The following is a 21,867-nucleotide window of genomic DNA, read 5'->3' as shown; positions in this document are numbered from 1 at the left end:
GAAACAGGTAGACTCTGCTGTACCTTCACCTATCTGATCCTCACCCAGAAAGGAGGCGCCCGACACTTCAGTGTCATTTCCTCACGTGACCGTCATTCCATTAAATGCAAAATAGAAACGTTTTGTATCCGCCGGTCACGTGACTTACCCACAATGTAATTTTTTTTTTAATTTCTTATTCTACGAGGGTAGGATAGTAAATTCATACGAATAATATATTACTTAGTCCCATGTAATATGAGTGTATTAATATAGATACAGAAATTTATGTAAAATATAATTAGTAATTAATTAAGAAATATATTACTAAAAGTAATTATTATTTAGTAAAAATAATTATAGATTAAGATTAAGATAAATAAATAGTTTAATTAAAATTAAGAAAAATTTAAAATTTAAAATACAATTAAAGTGCATAATTATATTTCCAAAAATAAAAAGCACAAATTATATGAGACTAACGAAAATAAAATATATGAACAAATTATATGTGACGGAAAAAGTATTAACTGCACGCCTTTCCGGTTGTTTGACCGTTAACTGTTGCAGTAAATGTCACCTTAATAATTTTAATTTTAATTTATACTTAAATGTAGCGTGGACAGATGTTGTACATGCACATGAACGTATGCATAGTTCGGGCCGGGTTCGGGCCAAGCCCAGGTTAAGTATTTTATTAATAAATTTTTTTATTTAGTTTCAAATTTTGGGATTAAAAGTATTTGAAATGATCTTTATTCATTCAATTAGATTTCGTTTAAATATATTTTTTATTTTTTATTTGTTTACACCAATAATATTAAAAAATATATATCATATTAAATGTATTTTTCAATTAGTAAAATATTATATCAACAATTAATTTTTACTATTTTAAATCCTAATAATTCAAATATAATATTTTGTGAGAATAAAAATAAAATACTTTTATAGGATATCATGATAGTGTTATGTTATTATTATTATGAACTTTGATTTCTTTTTAGTTTAAATTAATTAAACTATTAAATTGTGCGCAATGTAGCCGTGGGCTTGCGTTGACAATCGATTGTCCACATTTTTTGGACTATTAATTATAAAGGCCCAATTATTTGGCCCAATAACAGCACGTATTTTAGGATGACTTAAATGCTTTACAATGTTTTATAAATTAGTAAAATTTTAAATATAAAAAGTATTTGAATATGATATTTTAAATAAATATTATTAATTAATTTTACTATAATAAAAAATAAATATTTTAATAAATAGACAAAAATAGTAAAAAATATATATTGACTTAGTAAAAAAAAACATATATTTTTTTTCTATTCGTGAGTACATATTGTGAATAGTATGAATTGTTAGTAAACATTGTTTTTTTTACCATTCATTTTTTCAAAAAAAATAAATAAATAAATATATTACATATATTTTATTATTTTTATATTATTTATACTATTTGTTATATCTTACATTTTGAAAAAAATATTTTTTCAAACTATTTTAGGAAACACTTTTTATATATGGTCCGAGATATTGTAAATGGTGTTTAGTTGTACTCATAGTGATTAAATAATATATTTTGGGTATGTTTGTTTGAAAGATTTTGATAAATTTTTATTATTTTTTAATTTTTTTTTCAAAAAGATTAAACTAAATATTTATTTTTCAATTTTATTGTTATATTAAAAATTAATTTTTTATGCAGTCTAATATTAATGTTTATTTATATCATACTATATAATTATTATAATTCAAAATTTTCACAGGTTAAATTGAACTCCAGAATCTGAACCCCAAACACATTTTATATTCCCTCCGTCCCATCGGAATTGAACCATTTGACTAAGAATACGGTATTTAAGGTAAGGATATTTAATTATTTAATAATAATTAGTTATGATATTATTATATTATTTGTTGTATAATTAATAATATTTATAGTTTTAAAGTAAATTTAATATATATGATTAAAAAATTAAAATATATATTTAAATATTTAAAAATTATATAGAAATTTAAAAATATATGCAATATGAATATCATTTTGTCGACAATAAAATATTTTATAATACAAGTAAATAAAAAAATATTTTTGTTTATTTATAATTACCATAAAGATGTTTAATTTTAAATATAGATAAAAATATTTATTTTTTTGAGGAGAGAGATAGAAATAAATGAGTTTTCCGTGGATCCTACGTCATTTATAATATTGTAAGTTATGTAGTTAATTAAATTAATTTATATTTATTAAATATATTTTAGTTTAATAATTTTTTACCAAAATAAAAATGTGTCAATTGTAATGGATAAACAAAAATGAAAATGAGACGGATGAAAGTATTATTTTTAAACTTTTATAATATAAAAAAATATTAAAAAAATTTGGCACTGTCATTTATAAATTTAAATAAATATAAATTAAGTAAGTAGATAATTGTATTGTTTAATACTCCAGTAGTAATTTAATTAAGCAGCAAATGCTGTAATTCTGACGCCAGCTGTGCAGTGGCCAGGTGTCCCACACAAGAAGTAATTTGGACCCTTTGGGAGGACAATTTGGTCATTTCCAGTTGCGTATTTCGGCGCGTTTGGAGGAATGCTACAAGCATCGAAGCTTGCTTTGTCCACTCTCACCACACTGTGGAGAGTTGTATCATATTTGAACACTGCAAATTAAAATTAAAATTAAATAAAGGTCTATTCAAATAAAAAACATTGAAATTTAAAAATAATTATATTATTATATTTTATTAAAATATAAGTATTTAATATAATTTTTCTTTTGAAAAAATTAGTTTAATAAATAAAATGAATATTTTCCCCCAAAAAACGCATGTAAATAATTATTATTGTATTACATTTTTTTTTTGAATCAATTTGAATTGCAAAACTTTAAGTAATTTAATTTCTTCAAATAAAAAAAATATTACTCTTTTCAAAGTAATATATTTATTTTTTTATTTTAATTAGTTCGAAATCAATTTATTTATTTTATACTATTAAGTAACTATACTTTTCACATATTTTTCTTTTTAAAAATTATATTTTATATATTATTACAATAATGTCGTCAACTTACATGTAAAATATTATTAAAATTTTAAAAAATAATTTTTTATTTACCAATCTATTATATTGATATCTCAAAATTTTAAATTTTTGTTTTATTTAGAAAAAAATACTTCATTCGTCCTATAACAAAATATCTATTAATATCTATTTTTTTATTTTAATCCGTCCCATAATAAAATATTCATTTCATTTTTTAGTAATTGTACTATCTACCTAACATTACAAATATCCTTACAATTTACAATATATTACACAAATGTCATTACCTTTATATCACATATACTAATAAGGTTATTTTAGTCATTTCTATTTTATTCATATTATATCCCAATATAATACTAATATTTCTAAAATTCCGCTAAAAACAAATTAATAGTTTTTTATGGGACGAATAAAATATTAAATTTTATATAATTTTTTGATTGTTTTTAAAAACATTTAATTTTACCATTTTTTTTATCCAATTGTGTCTAGAAAAATTGAAAAACGTAAATGCGACCGACGGAGGAAATATAATTTATTATTATTATTATTAAAACTGAAATTGAAATTACCAAGTGTGTCCCCAGCCCTAAAATTCTTGCCATGCTCCCATCCCAAAACATTGAAGCCCCAGCCCTTTGCATCGCCAACGTTGTACACCGCCGCCTGAGCAAATCCTAACATCACCACGACGGTCACCACAACTGCCTCACCCTTCATTTTTTCTATTTCTCAGGAATCCGTTGTGTTCTGGAATGGTGACAGTCAGGTAACTGTAACGCTCCTCCTTATATAGACAGACCAAATGAAGGGCCATATGAACGTAATCTTGTAAATATTAATTTTCTTTCCCTTTTTTTCTAATTTGTGACCTCGCTTTTTCAAAACGGAAAATAATTTAAATTATTATTCGGTTTGATTTATTAAATATAAAATTAAATTTTATTATTGTTGAAATATTTTAGATATTCAGTTTTAGATTTAGTAGATTTATATTTAGATTTGATCTTATTGATATATTAGATTATTTATATTTGAGTCTATCGAATCTATTTTGTATTGTCTATATACAGGCTCTTTATTTATTTTGATGATCAATAAGACAATCTCATTATTTTCCCCCAAAATTTTAACAATTATAATAAAATAGAAATATTTAAATTAAATATTTTTTTGTAGAAAAATTATTAATGAAGAGTAGTAATAAATATTTGATTTAAATGATTATTTGGTCCATATCTTTGATTGGGCTATGAATAGGTTTTTAGGCTGTAGAAATGTTATTATTTGGGCCGTCACTATTATGGGCTTAAATTGTGTAATACATGACTTAAATATTTTCTTTTTTAAATTTAAATTAAATATTTTTAATTATACAATCATTTGCAGTGTCATATACTCCCTCCGTCTCACGTAGGGCGTCTGTCTTGTGTTTAGATTTATAAAAACGGTGATAAATATTTAAATTATATGTTTGTATATTTTCAAATTTATTATTTTATTTTAAATATTTTTATTTGAGTTTAAAAAGTGATAATTATAGTAGGGACTATAATGAAAATAATTATTGAATATGATTTATGAATAATAAAGAAATTCGAAAACAAGTGTGAGAAAATTTTACAGAAACTCAAAAATTACATTATTTCGTAATAAAGATAGAGATTTGTAAATAGAGATGATATACAAACTCTATAGACAATGAGACTTTCATCGGAGTCGAAAACAACGGAATTCTCAAAGCAATCGGAAGTATGGCTTTGTACTGAATCATGAAAAATGATTATATCGAACTCGAACGCAAAATTGAAAAATAAAATTGACGGACAATTAATTGCAGATTAATCTTAAAATCGAAATATTTCCGTTGACACCATAAAATCATAAATAAAAATATCAAAATTGGAGACCTTCGAATACATTCTAGGTGAATGTACCTGTAGAAGCGTGTGATTTTAGGTTAAATCTATTACACAAAAAAATTAGACTCTAATACCATGTGAGAGAATTTTACGGAAACTCAAAATTTATATTTTTTCGTAATAAAGGTAGAGACATATAAATATACATGACATACAAACTCTATAAACTGAAAATCATAATAATGTAATCTAATTGATGAAATCAAATATAATCTAAAATTAAATAACTAAAAGATTTCTAACATATTCCCTCAAACTTAAGTGGTATCGCATAAGCAACTTAAGTTTGCAACGAAAGATCGAAGATGACACAACACAATTGTCACCGTGTTATAATCAATAGCAATGCTTTCAACTGAATTAAAGTCGAAAATAACGGGATTCTCGGTAAAGCCGGAAATGACGGAATTCTCACTGGAGTCAGAAACAACGAAACTCTCAATGTAGTCGAAAATGTGGCCCTAGAGAAACGTGACAGACATATCGCAAACATAGACATTATTAGTTTTTACAGAATAAAAGTATTTGAAAGCAAATAATAACATTACCAAATAATAATCATTAAAAAAAAAAAAATCCTTGCAAATTCCTGCCAAAAAAAAATAAAAATATTTTTTTATTAGATTTTACATATGTATTTCTCAACAATATTCAATTTAAAGTGAGTTTTTACATCATGTTAGAAAGTTTGGGGGAAAATAATGAGATTGTCTTATTGATCATCAAAATAAGGAGCCTATATATATGCAATACAAAACAGGCTCGATAGACTCAAATCTAAATAATCTAATATATGAATAAGATCAAATCTAGATATAAATCTACTAAATTTAAAACTGAATATCTAAAATATCTCAACATCTCCCCTCAAACTCAAGTGGTATAACAAAAACCAACTTGAGTTTGATGAGAAATTTGAATATAAACGCAAAAAGAAAACATAAATAAAACTAGCAGTTGACTCTCCACCCACAGGAGCAAAAAACGAGATGACTCTCACCAGAGTCGAAAACAAGATGACTCTCTAGCGGAGCAAAAAACGAGATGACTCCACCGGAGCCGAAAACAATATGACTCCATCGGAACCGAAAACGACATGACTCTACCAAAGCCGAACACGAGATGACTCTCCACCGGAGCCGAAAACGAGATGACTCCATCGGAGCCGAAAATGAAATGACTCCACTGGAGCCGAAAACGACATGACTCTACCGGAGCCGTCGAAAACGAGATGACTCAACCGGAGCCGAAAACGAGATGACTCCACTTGAGCCGAAAACCACATGACTCCACCGGAACAAAAAACTACATAACTCCACTAGAGGCGAAAACGAGATGACTCCACCGGAGCCGAAAACGACATGACTCCACCACCGGAGCCGAAAAACGAGATGACTCCATCGGAGCCGAAAACGACAGCACTCCACCGGAGCCGAAAGTGCAATGATTCCATCGGAGCAAAAAACAAGATAACTCTCCACTATAGTCAAATTCGAGATAACTCTCCACCATAGCCTAAAATGAGATGACTCCACCAGAGCCGAAAATGAGATGACTCCACCGGAGCCGAAAACGAGGTGGAGCCGAAAACAGATAGATCGCAACACCATATAGATCGCGCACGCAGGCAACAGACAAGCAGCGAACATATGACATATCGTAGACAGAATCAGGACTCAAGATAAAATCAAAATCAGAAAAAGAAAAGGCTAACAACTATAGAAAAAATTTCAAAATTGGGAGATCTCCGGGTACATCCCAGGTTGAATGTACCTGGGGAAACGCGGGTTGGTTATATCTACGACATGAGAAAAGTAGGCTCTGATACCATGTTAGAAATTTTGGGGGAAAATAATGAGATTGTCTTATTGATCATCAAAATAAGGAGCTTATATATATGCAATACAAAACAGGCTCGATAGACTCAAATCTAAATAATCTAATCTATAAATAAGATCAAATTTAAATATAAATCTACTAAATTTAAAACTGAATATCTAAAATATCTCAACAAGTCATACTTTCGTTTCAAGTAAGACAATATGTCAAATCAATTGCAACTTTGTAGACATATGATCACATAACACGTGTACCTTGTTAAAGTTTATTATTGTAGAAGAAGAATAATAAGCAATGCAATTAATAAAATTAATTCAAAATAGTTAAGTTTGATAAGAAAAAATCATATTCCTTATGTCCCATTGGAAGTGTGGTATTTGTTTTTTGCACATAAATTTTTGAATATTAGTATTATATTGAATTATATTAAAAAAAATACAAAAATATCCTATTAGTACGGTGTAATATAAAAGTAATGACATTTGTGTAATATATTATAAATTGAAAGGGTATTTATTATGTTAGGTAGGTAGTAAAATTACTAAATAAGGAAATGATAACCTTGTTTTGAAACAGACGAAAAATAAAAAATATTAACATTTCAATGGAACGAATGGAGTATTAAATTAAATAATAAGTATCACCAAAAAAATACATTCTTTTTATCATTTAAATTTATGCACATTTCTTTTTCTTATAAAAAAATATACTCCCTCCGTTCACAAACTAATGTCCTATTTTCTTTTTAAACACAAATTTTATATTTTTACCATTCATTCTATATTATTTTTAATCTCTACCATACAATTAAGAACAAATTTGTCAATTTATAATAAAAAGACAATCACCTAAAAAAATTGTGCAAATATACTTTAGTATATTAGAAATTGGACGGAGAAGGTATTATTTAGACCATATCCAACCACGACCCACTGTATTTGTGCATGGGTTGGCTTGATTTTGACGGAGTTGGGATGGAGTAACACTGTGGACTACTCCATTTCAGGAGTTAGGTGTTTTTGTAATTTTTTTTTTTTTTTTAGTTGTGTAATTTTTCTATTTTATAAGTGATATGTAATTGTATTTTATTTTATTGTAAATAATGTGTATTTTAATTTTTTGAAATATAGGGTATAATTTTATTTTTTTAAAAGTGATATATAATTTTTTTTTTTAAAAAAAAGTAATGTATAATTTTATATTTTAGAGAGTAATACAGAATATAATTTTATTTTTCCAAAAAGAGATATATAAAGTAATAAAAAGTTAAAATTGGATGTAATTTTATAAATATAAAAAATTGTATAATATAATATAAAAGAAGAATATACAGGCAATATACTTTTTAGAGTAAAAATTGAAATTTATGGTTATAGTAAAATTATTGTAGATTAAATGCATTTTTACGGTAGCTGTTGCATTTTTTAAGTAATAAGTTGGAGATGACCTTAATAAAATACTACTATAGTGCTTCTTATTATAAAAAGAAAAAAATAAATAAATTATCCATTTTTATTAAAATTCGTGCCCAACCTTAAGTTCATAATTATCGATGGCAAGAGAATATATATTTTCACAATTTTTATACTCTTATGTTCACTTATTAATACTACAAATTTTTTTATATATAATTTTTTAAAATAAAATATATAAAATAAATTTAATAAATATATTACACAATTTACAAAATTATTACTAATTTTTACTATAATTAAAAATTTTAAATAACACACCATAGATTTTAATTATTACTAATTTTAAATGAGTGATGTATAGTATATATGATAACTCGGTTCGCAAGCTATGTAAAGTCGAACATTCAATCCTTAAAATTTGCGTACATTTAATCCTTAAATTTTGAAAATAAATGTACACATTGTTAATATAAATAGTCTCGATTCTAATACTCTAATTTTGAATGATGAAAAGAATAATAATTTAAAGTAAAATATTATTTATTTGTTTGTTTGGTTTTTTTTTTTACTATTCATCCTTTTTTTTTCAAAAAATATTAAATTAAACACCTATTTTTTATTTTTTATATTATACTAAAAATTAATTTTATATTCAAAACATCACATCAATATCTATTTATATCACATCATACAATTATTCAAATTCCAACTCGAAATCCAAACCCCAAACAAACAAATACTAAAGCAAATAGGGAAGACAAGTGAAGCATATCTATTGGCCACCCTGTCAACATGAACATTAACTTTAATATGATTGGACCACGTGGCACGTACGTTTGGCTGAGTCATCAAGTGTAATAAGAAGACATGACACATCCCAACACCCTTCCGCAACCACCTCCACCCTTGCCTCACTTCCTGCATACGTGTCACTTTCTTGTTTTCAACTTAATTTGATTTATGTAGAAATGAGCCCTAATTATAACCAAAAAAAAATAATTATAAATTTGAATTTTTAATTTAATTTTTAGCTCAAGATTTCAAATCCAAACATTATACGAAAAATTCAAATTTAATTTAATTCAATCTGATTTTTATTTCAAATCACTGTTTACTTGAGAGATTTTATATTCGATTTTATTATTTCAACTTTTATTTTTTCTAAAAATATCAAATCAAACGTTCATTTTTATTTATTTTATTACATTGAAATCTAATTTTACATTCAAAATATCACATCAATACATATTTATATCACATCAAATAATTATTTTAATTCAAAATTTTATTATTTAAAATCAAAACAAAACATCATAATCTTATAAGTTTCCAAAGAACTCCGTGCAAAATAGATTTAGAAATACAAAATTGACACAAAACAAACTCAGAAATATAGAGAGGTCAAAAAAACAAAAATAAATCATATGTATTGAATTTTTAACAATAACAAATTACATTCTTAAAAAAAGTAATAGCATGAAATATTACAAAGAACATGATAAATATAGAGAAGAAGACGACTACAACAGACATGAAACAACGTATGATTAGACAAAAAAGCTCAAATTTAAATAGAAAAGAGTAAGAGTTTAATTTCTATCGTTTTTTATTGTACATTTTAAATAACAATATAAATGTTACTATTTATGGTATTCTTAAGATATTTATTTCTATAATAATAATATAAGTATCTTAGGGGAAAAAAAAAAAGAAGAAAAACATGAAACATAAAATCAAATTTTTATATATTTTGAATTGAATCAATTTTTTTTTTTTTTTTATTATAAATACGATGGAGATCGTTATTATAAAACTTCCGATTGATCCACAAATATCTATAAATTATGATTATACTTTTATAATTCCAATAATATCAAAATATTTCAAAGTTTTCGACATATAGAATTAACTGTTGACAAATATTTTAGCGAAATTTGAGATTCAACAAAACAATTAATAACAGAACAGACAACGGAGAATCGAGATCGTATTCAAGCCTCGCGTAATACGGGATTTCCTTGAAATGAATTCGGGCGTCACCGATCGCCTCCCAGGATAGAACGAATCTTACGGAATTACAAATCCCGCGAACCGAATTAGGAGAATTGAAGACTTTTTAAAGTGTTTTGATTGCAAAAGAAATTTTGTTGAGAACACTGAGCGAGAAAAAAAAATTCGAAAGTTTTTGGAGAGCACTTTTTCTATATTGATAAAATTTAATATGAGATTTTTATTTATTGCTGCAACGTGAGAGAACCAAAATTAAATTAATTGCAAGTGGGCTTGGCCCACGAGCCTCCACGGCCCAAGGCCCAATCTTGACCATAAATATATATATATATATATTAGCTCAATCAAGAGCCCATGTTAAGAGCCTACTCATTTCAATCCAATTTATCATGTAAGAGCATCGCCATATCATCATTATTTTTAAAAAATAAAAAATAAAAAATAAAAGGAGTGCAGAGATGTGGGGAGATGTGATTCTATTGCTTAATTGGGACACATGACACTTAGGAAGATATATATATATATATATGTATATATATAATATATATTATATATGTTTTGTTTTTGTAATTTATATTGAATTTATAATATATTTAAATTTTGTAGTATTTTTATAATTCATAATATTTTATATTCTACAAAATGATACAAATATTGAATATATTTTATCAATTTGAAATTTAAAATATAAATACAAATATTATATAATTCTATTGAACAAATCAATATTAGTAAATTTAATTTAATTTATTAAATGAAATATAATTATAAATTTTAAAGCAATTAAATAATATAAAATTATATTAAACAATAAATATATTTTGTTTATAATTAATTATACATACACAATTAATAATAAGATATTAATATAAAATAAAAGACAAGATAATTTGAATAACATAGAACAAAATACATATAATTTAAACAATATTTAAAACAACTATTCGAACAATTTAGCCTTAACTAGTAGATCCTGCTCCGTCAAATTATCTTTCTCCACTAGTGTTCGATAAAGTTTCATTTTGGCAATACCCTCATTGCTTTTGATCTTTTCTTCCTTAATTGTGTCATGCGAGCAAATTGTGATACAACTTTTTTACTTTGAACTCGCAGTTCTTCAAAATCATTGAATGAAAGTGAATTTGAAGATTTCTTCAGTGCCCGTTTGCCTTTATTTTTACACGCTTTCACACCCGGAGGACGAATTGAGGGAGATTCTTCTACTCCATCACTATGTGGTGTTGTTGGATTTGAATTAAACGAGTATCCACCATCTTCATTAATTTTAGTTCTCTTCGGCCCAACTCCACTGTTATAAAATGTTTCATTGACAACATTTGTACCACGATGACTGGTACTCCATTTTGGCTCAAGTTTTAATTTACGCCAAGCGTGTTCATAAATAAATGCTTTCTTACAATTTGCAGAATATATTTGATGTGCCTTCTTCAAGACATCATCAAAAGATTTTCCGCTCATATTTTGTTGGTTAGCTTGTTGAAAGCACCCAACAAATTTTGAAACGGCTTTATTTTTTTTTGCCAACGATTCTTGCATTGGTTTACACTTCTTGACACCCTGCTTCATATTTGTTATTAAAATATTGAAATTTTTTTTCCAAAAAGTAGTACATTTTTTATCTGTGCCTATTAGGACATCTTTGCTTGTGTTAAACCATCCACTGATAAGAAGCAAATCTTCTTTACAAGTTCACTTTCTTTTGGTCTCTGACATTGGAGCAATGATTTGTACGTCATCTTCATCTTATTGATTGGCTTGTGTGCAAAATTCAGGAATACTTTCCATTTGTGTATTTTGCGTAAAACCCATCGATGAGGGATGAAATGGACCTTGAAATGATTGGAAATTTTAAGGATTAAAAGAACCTCCAGATGATTGAAAATTTTGAGGATGTGATGAAACTACAAAAGGTTGAAAAGTTTGAGAATGTGATGAACCTACGAAAGGTTGAAAATTTTGAGGATAATAATAATGTGGAGGAATAGAAGGATACGATGAAGCATAGAAATTTGGGACAGATGTTTGAAAATTTTGAGTAACATTAGGATTGAAAGAGTTTTGCGAACAATCTTCATTTCCAAGCATGTTCGTAAAACTTTGAAATGAAAAAGGCTTTTGAGAATTGGAAGATTTTTTAGAGTTTTGCTCCATTGTTAAAACTTGAATGTAGAGTAGTGGGAGAAAATATAAAGATCTTTGATGAAAGTTTGTGTGTTTTATTTTGTAAAATGCAAGCATATTTATAGAAAAACTTAGACACTCTATAACTTATTTATATATATTATGTCTTGTTAAATCAAATCAATTTATTTTTGGCTTGTTTAATTTTTTAAAATGCATTGTTATATCACATCACAATATTTCTTTTTATCATTGTAGTAGTGATAAATCATTTCAAGTTTTGTTTTGTTGAGTTTTCTTTATTAATTGTATTGTTAGATTACATCATAATTTATTATTGTACTAGATAGGTTTGAACACACATGCATTGTTATATCACATCATAGTTATTATTGTACTATGTAAATTTAAACACACTTGCATTGTTATATCACATCACTATTATTATGTGTCATCAAATTTATTTTCAATTATTTTATTATTGTACTATTTATTTATATATTTTCAAATATATTATTATTATTATTATTATTATTATTATTATTTCACATAATTATTTGTACTATGTAACTTTAAACACACTAGTATTGTTATATCACATCACTATTGTTATATGTCATCATATTTATTATTGTACTATTTATTTACATATTTTAAATATTATTATTATTATGATTAATATTATTTATTTCATATAATGTAAATTATAAATACCCTATATTGGCAAAAAATCTACACTACGCTTCACTTCAAAAAATATTTGTAACAAACAACTTTGTTACAAAAAAAAATGTCAAATTCATCTCAAACAATTTCGAGTTCAGACTCCGATGAGGATGATGTGATTTCTTTCAATTTTTGGATGCAATTTCAGCGTATTCAAGATGTTATCACTAACCACGAAGAGGAAAATCAATTCCGCCGAAGAATATACATTGAGAGAAATCGTGAAGAAGGTCACAATCGTTTGTTCAACGATTATTTTTCTGAAAATTCTGTCTATACAGATTTTCAATTTCGTCGTAGATTTCGAATGGGGACGCACGTCTTTATGCGCATTGTAGATCGTCTAACAATAGAAAATGAGTTCTTCCAACAACGTCGAGATGCAACGGGAAGGCTTGGTTTATCACCATTACAAAAATGCATGGCTGCTTTGCGTGTGTTGGCTTTTGGAGAGAGTACAACAAGAACGTGTGTAAAAAAGTTTGTTGAATGAGTCATTTCAATATTTGGTGAGGAATATTTAAGAAGGCCAAATGCAATAGACCTACAACGATTGTTGTATGTTGCAGAAGAACGTGGTTTTCCAAAAATGATGGGAAGTATTGATTGTATGCACTGAGAATGGAAAAATTGTCCAACTGTTTGGAAAGGCCAATTTTCACGTGGAGATCATGGCAAACCAACTATCGTATTAGAAGCCGTGGCATCGTATGATCTATGGATTTGACATTCATTTTTCGGAGCACCAGGTACATGCAATGATATTAATATACTTGATCAATCTCCGATTTTTAATGACTTGTTGAATGGTAGAAGTCCAAAAGTAAGTTTTATTGTCAATAATCACTAATATAATATGGGGTATTATCTTACGGATGGAATATATCCTCCATGGGCGACATTTATCCAATCTATTCGTTTGCCTCAAGGACCTAAGATGCAATTATTTGCACAACGTCAATAAGCTGTTCGAAAGGATGTAGAACGTGCTTTCGGTGTTTTGCAAGCTCGATTCGCTATTATTCGACGTCCGTCACTCAGTTGGGATATTGATTTGATTGGTAAGATAATGAAAACATGTATCATTTTGCATAATATGATAGTTGAAGATGAAACATATACATATCTACATTATTATGATATATCCCAATTCGAACAAGTGGAATCAGAGAATTTAAACGGTTCAAGTCAGACATATTTTGCAGATAAGCATGCTGGAATGATTGAGTTTCTAAAAAATATAATGCGACTTCGAGACTGAGGAGCACATCAACAACTCAATGCAGATTTGATTGAAAACATATGACAAAAATTTGGTTCGATGAATAATTAAGTTATTTGTTCTTATTTTAATTTTAAATATTTCTATTGTAATTGCAATATAATGTAATATAATGTAATTTTTTCTTCAAAAATTTAATTATTATTTTTATATTTTATATTTTTAATTAACCAATAATAATTATAACAATAAAAATACAAATTTGATATTAAAATTAAAATTTAAAAATAAATTAAAACTAAATTAAATTAAATAATAAATAATATAACTTTTTTCCCATAATTTTTTAATAAATCAAAATATTGACAAATAATAATATAATATAATATAGTATAATAATTAAATAAATAATTAATAATACAAATTAAAAGTATAATTAAAAAATAATATATATAATATGAAAATAAAAATTTATTAAAAAATTAGGATGAGTATCTTTGTTGTGACTATAAAATAGTAGAGAGTATCTCCGCTGACGTGGCAGAAAGAGAATGTGACGTGGAGAATAAAAAATAGTAGAGATATCCAAAAGCGGGTATCTCCATTGCGGATGGTCTAATGGAACCACTTTACTTATTAAAAAGGAGATATTTATCTCATCTTCCAATGTGTGAGACAAAAGTGTTTGTTTTTTTTTCGATTTTAACTTCCTACACCAAATACCAAACATTAACAACTTATTGGTGTGAAAAGTACCATCATTTGTTTAGTCAATCTTTATATTGAAAAATTCTTATATTTATTAATTTTTAATAACAATAATAAACTTCAGTTATTATACAACTATTATAATAATCTTCTTAATAATCATTAAGATTATAATTTTAGTGATATTCATATCCAATTGACTAACATGATAGGTTTGATTTTGAATTTTAATTTAAATAATATTTTGATATAATTTTTTATTCGAACAAATAGTGTAGTTTATTAAAAATCTTATAAACTGAATTATGTTAATTTGAGTTTGAAACTAAATCACACGATGTGCTAATTATGTTAATTTGTTCGTATAACAAATAATTTAATAACTATGTCACATACCCTTTAATATATTCTCTTCGTCTCAATTGAAATTACTTTTTTTACTATTTTCGTATGTCTCATTTCAAAGTATTCATTTTTTATTTTAGAAAAAGTAATCATATATTACATACCAAAATATCCTCAACTTTTACTTAAATTACAAAGATATCATTAGACATCAATTACTTTATATAAAAAGTTAAAAGAGCAAAAATGTTAAAATTTCTTACACACTTTTTCACTGACTAATAAAATACTATTATTTTTTTAATTTATTACAAAACCTCAAAGACACATTTCAAAAGGGACAGAGAGTATATATATTTATTAATATAGATCGGTTATATTATGCATTATTAATTTATCCGTTATATTTATATTATGTTAAGATAGAACGAACTCATGTTCTCTTTGACTATGAATTGTGTTATCCATTCACATGTTACATTTGTATTATATTAAAATAGAACATATAACATATATTATTGTCAAATACAACACAATCTATAGTAAATTTCAATACAATCTATAGTAGAAAAATAACACAACTATGTAATTTTATTTTATACCATGTGGTAATTGTTTTTCTGCTACGGGACTGAATTTTTTCAATCATTACAGTAAAGTTGCCGTTTTGGTGTGTATATATATTTAATAGGGGAACGGTACTTATTTGGAAAATTCAGTACCGTGCTGATTTTATATATAAACAACACACAATTTTATTATATACAACATATATTGTATTGTAAAAACAGGTGTTTGTCGATTTATAATTATAAGTATGTTGTATAACAGTATGCGGTGTGCTGAAATAAACTATTATTTGTGTTGTATAAGACTATATCACATGCTGTTAGTTCATGTGTTTTATTTGTGTTGTTGGTTCATAATTACAAGTATGTTGTATAGCATTATGTGATATGCTGAAATCAACTATTGTTTGTGTTGTATAAGACTATAATATGTGTCGTTAGTTCATGTATTGTATTTGTAATATATGAATACATACGATGTGTTGCCTGTAGTAACATCGTATGTTGTCTAATAACACATAGTGTGTTGCGATGTGTTGTCAACGTGGTATTAAATTTTAAGATTTAAAACCGTGTTAGAATTAGTTATATAATATTATTACATATGACGTCTATATATAAACTCTTACATTAATTGCCCCGACGAACATCTAACTACCATGTTATTATTTGGTCTGCAAGGTTTGAAGTAAACGAAAAAAAAAAAAAAGTTTTTTAAGTTTTGTTTTATAGAAGTATTTTATATGTTTATCTACATCCATTTTTTTTTTAATAAGTATTATATTAAATTTCTATGTTTTATTTAAAATATTGTTTTTAAAATTCTATTTTTTTTTTCAAATTATATATAAATTTAAATATTTTTTACTATCTCAAAAAAAATGTACGTGCAATTTTTCTTTCAAACAAATTTAACTATTTATTTCATATTGTTTTCAATACAAATATATTATTTTTTGCTTATAAAATAATATATCAAAATATTATTTAGAATAAACTTCAACCTCCTCAATTTCAAGTAAAAATCATGTTTGTTTCTTTTCCAAAATATTTCTAACATATTATTTTTTAAAAAAATTAATATATTAGACACTCATTATTTTTATATTATGCAAAATTTCATATACTTTATGTAAAAATAAATAAATTAGATAGATATTGAATATGATACGAGAATATTATATATAAATATATAATTTATACTTAATAAATATTTATATTTTATACTATATAATCATCACAATTTAATATATAAATAAAATTATTTTATCTTATAAAATATCATCTATAAATTATTAATTAAATAAAAAAATCACCAACTAAACATCCTTTAATTTCTCCACTTTCCCTAGGATTCGTTTTTTTGCGATTTCAAACATAAATCAATATTAATCTTGCATAATTTATAATAAAAATATATTATTTTTTTTTTATAAAATATCATATTAAAAATATATTTGAATAAAATTTTAAATTAATGTCCAATTTCAAATTAATTTTAAACCACAATCAAACAAATTTGCTCGTAGTAATTTCATTTTGTTTGTATCTAATTTTAGATTTTGGATTCAAATTTTTATTATTTAGTAAAATTTTTTGAAAATATCAAATTAAATATTTATTTTATATTTTTTATATTATAGTATAAATTAATATTAAATTAACACATATTTATAATATCAAACAATTATTTGAATTTAAATTTTACTATTCAACACCAAAATTCAAATCTCAAACCCCACAAACAAAACACACCTTGGAGGATTTGTCCACTTTGAATTTTCATCATTTCCAATATGCACACTTTTTCATAAATAAAAAATAATTATACGTACTTTTTATATTACCTACGCAATATTTTTATACCTCATATAAAAAATAATAGTAATAAATAAATAAATTATTTCAACCCGAAACAAACACACCAAATTATTTGTACTTACAAAATATTTTAAAAACAAAAAACAAAAGTATTTTAATAATTCAAAATAATTAGCAACAATTTTTTTTAAAAAAACTTACCAATACAATTTCCTATATCTTACATTAAAAAATACTATTACTACTATACAAAATGAACAAACTCTTAAATACAAGTTTGTTTGTTTAGTGTTTTGATTTGATTTTTTTTATATACTCCTTTCGTCCCAAAAATAAATATTTATTTCCTTTTTGCACATAATTTTAAAAATATTAGTATTATATTGAGATATAGTAGAAATAAAGTAAAAATGACTAAAATAACCTTATTAGTATGTGTGATATAAATGTAATGACATTTGAATAATATATTGTAAGTTGTATGAGTATTTGTAATGTTAGGTAGATAGAACAATTATTAAAAAAATAGAAATTGATACTTTGTTATGAGACAGACTAAAATAAAAAAATAAATATTTTATTAAAGGACGAAGGGAATATAAAGTATAAATAATTATATTGATAATATATAAAGTAATATTTTATATTAAATATTAATTTTTATGAAAAAATAAAATAGATATTGAGAATTGTATTTTTTTTAAAAAAAAGTTTGGGTCACAAACCCTAGAAGAAAACAATCAAACAAATAATAGTGCACAGCTTTTCCATTAATTTTTCTTCACTAACTTGCCTCTCCAACAACATCATCCCTCATGTTACTTGTCTCCTAGTAATTGAATTTTGATTTCTATATGTTTATTTATTTTCATAATATTCATAAAAATATATTTTCTTTTAAAATAATTACAACATAAAAAGGAATTATTTGAAATATTATATTAAATATTTTTTTATTCAAATATTTATTTAGGTATATTTTGTAGACGTCCGAATTTTTGAAAATAGTTGTTTTTTAATTGAGTTTGTTCTTTTCCAAAAAATTTCAGCATATTTATTTTAAAAAAACTAATATACTACATATTTATTATTTTATATTATATATATATTTTCTCTATACTTCACGAAAAAAAAAAAAAATAAAACCACAACACAAAACAAACACACCCACAATAATTCTGATGTTTATAATAATGTTAAAATAAAATTTTTGTTTAATAGTACTTCCTTGTCTTTTAAATCTATTTTAATTTTTTTAATTGTCATCTGAATTTATTTTTATTTTTGTTTTTAGTAAAAGAAAAAACATTACTTTTTTCTATTTTTTATTTATCTAAAAGCATAAATATATATATATATATATATTTTATGATTTACGTGAGTTAATTTTATAGAAAAATTGACAGTTTCAAATACATATAAATATATTTATTTATTATAGAGAAAAATAAAAATAAAAGTTCTGAGTAGACCTATATGATATATATTGTAATGGTAATTAAATTTATTTATATTTGTTAAATATATTTTAAATAAATATATTTTATTAAAAATAAAATGTGTCAAATAAGATGAAATAGAATAAAAATATGTTTATATATATTTATGTGTGAAGTCAGATAAAAAAAAATGTGTAAATTACTCCCTCCATCCCGTGTCTGTAGTGCCACAGATGACCTATTTTTTCTTTTTTGTTCATTCCACAGAAGATCGTCATTTTTCATTTTTGATAAATTTATTAATTTTAAACGCACTTAATAAATATAAATTAATTTAATTAAATTTTTAACCATATGACCTATTCAAAATATTTTTATTGATATCTTTGTTCTCAATTAACAATATATTTATCTACTTTTAAACTCTCTATTTAAAAAAAAAAAAAAAAAAAAAAAACTAATTTATGATAATGATAAATAAATAAATACATGTTTTTATTTATTTATATTATATAAAATTTTATTCTTTACCATTGATATTCATATTTTATATATTTTGAAATATAATTGCTAAAAATATACTATTTTCATCCGGCTATAAGGGTTCCATTTACTTTTTGCGTGTTGATATTTTTTAACATTAATTATTATATCAAAACGTATTACAAATTAAGAAAAAATTACAAAAATACGTCAATTAGTGTCTTATAAAACTAATAGAAGGACATTTGTACAAAAAATTATACAAATACAATGATATTTTAAATACTAAATGCAATGACGCAAAAAATAAATGTGACTCTTAGAAAAACTAAAAATATTATAACTTATTATTAATAATTTACTAATTTACACTACTTATAATGTAATGTCTCTGACCAAATGAATCTTTTGACTCAGGACAGAACGAACATTTTGGAGCCATGTGAATATTTTTATAATAAAAATTACTCCATCCGTCCAATAAGTAAATATTAATTTGCGTTTTGCACGTAATTTTAAAAATATTAGTATTATATTAGGATATAGTATGAATAAAGTAGAAATGACTAAAATAACCTTATTCGTATGTGTGATATAAAGGTAATGACATTTTTGTGATACATTGTAAGTTGTAAGGGTATTTGTAATGTTACGTAGATAGCACAGTTACTAAAAAAAATGAATATTTTGTTATGGGACGGACTAAAATGAAAAAATAAATATTTTGTTATGGAACGAAAGAAATATAAAATATAGAAAATAAAATAAACTTTCCAGAAATGGATCAATTGCATTATGCATTATTTTGGGCATGGCAAATAAATCAATTAGTTGTACGGATGTGACCATTCATTAGTGTATAGGCATTTCATACATAAATACGCTTTGATTAGATCCCTCAATTTTGTTAATAAGCAAATCAATGTCTCATTATTACATTCTTGATTTTTGTAAATTTCTTTTATTTTAATAATTATAGATTGCCTCCTTTCAGAACAAATATATTTCTTCGAAAATTTATAGTAAATTAGAAAATAATAATATTTTACTTTTAATGTATTGATTCGAAGATTGTTTTTATTTGAAATATATAGAATTGTGTTAGTAATATAAAAAAAAAATACTCATTCGTCTCATAACAAAGTATCTATTTTTTTATTTTAGTCTGTTCTATAACAAATTTTCTATTTCTTTTTTTTTTTAAAGTAACTGTACTGTTTACTTAACATTACAAATACCTTTACAACTTACAATATATTATACAAATGTCATTACCTTTATATCACACATATTAATAAGGTTATTTTATTTATTTATATCTTATTCCTATTAACTACGTGCAAAAAACAAATGGACATTTAGTTATGGGACGGAGAGAGTATTATTATTATTATTTTTTTTTTGTTAAAAATTGACTTTTATAAATATATATATATATATGGAGAATCATATTGAAACAAATTTATTAGGCAAACAAACTTTATATATTGTGTAATGACATGTTTGTAATTTATGTAAAAATTAAAAGTATTTTGCTATTAATATGTTATTACTTTTACTATAATAAAAATATTACTTTTGAATAAAATATATATAAAAAAAAAGCCATTGATATGACAGGTTAGTAATATTTACATTTTTATAAAATATTATTATTATTATTTTATAAATGATCACATTCAAATTTTTAGAGGCTATATTTGTTCATAAAAATAAGAAATCAATATGTTTCTAATTAATATTATAAAAATATATAATATATGGATTATATTATTAAAAGAATTAATAATTTAACATAAAAATATTATTTATTATATTACGATATATTTTTTTCATACTTAAGAAATATCTCAAACACAAAATTCAAAACATTACACATATGTCTATTCTTGGAGTTGTTTTCAATTTTTTAATTATTCAATTATACAAATTTTTACAAAAATATATAGTTTGTTCAATCAATGATTTCTATGCATAAGTTTTCAAAAATATTATTTAAAACTATAATATATATAAAATAATAAAAGCCAGCAAAAATATAAAATACTCATCATTTTTTATGATAATTTAACTATTTTTCATATTTTACGATAAAATATTTAAAATCAATTAGTTTGATTTGTGAGATAAAATAATATTCCTCTGTCTAGGTTATTTATACCGGACACGAATACTAAGCAATAA

General features: G+C 24.2%; 1 protein-coding gene across 1 annotated transcript; it reads right to left on the bottom strand.

Annotated features, from left to right (window-relative positions):
• Positions 1-2,454: 2,454 nt before the first annotated feature.
• On the bottom strand, positions 2,455-3,762 carry LOC127261670 (basic blue protein-like). Its single transcript, XM_051289966.1, has 2 exons — positions 3,615-3,762; positions 2,455-2,654 (listed from the first exon to the last, which is right to left on the bottom strand). Exons 1-2 carry the CDS (start codon positions 3,760-3,762, stop codon positions 2,455-2,457), a joined length of 348 nt encoding a protein of 115 aa, XP_051145923.1.
• Between the last annotated feature and the right edge of the window lie 18,105 nt (positions 3,763-21,867).

The sequence above is a fragment of the Andrographis paniculata genome, unplaced genomic scaffold (assembly GCF_009805555.1).
Source record: "Andrographis paniculata isolate CXL003 unplaced genomic scaffold, ASM980555v1 Contig64END, whole genome shotgun sequence".
Lineage (NCBI taxonomy): Eukaryota > Viridiplantae > Streptophyta > Magnoliopsida > Lamiales > Acanthaceae > Andrographis > Andrographis paniculata.
The sequence above is the reverse complement of the archived record's forward strand: the minus strand, read 5'-3'. Positions and strand labels throughout refer to the sequence as shown.

Coding starts and splice junctions, on each gene's coding strand:
- LOC127261670 (XM_051289966.1), bottom strand. CDS start 3,762: ATGAAGGGTGAGGCAGTTGTGGTGACCGTCGTGGTGATGTTAGGATTT. Junction 2,655..3,614: donor TAGGGCTGGGGACACACTTG/GTAATTTCAATT, acceptor TTTAATTTGCAG/TGTTCAAATATGATACAACT.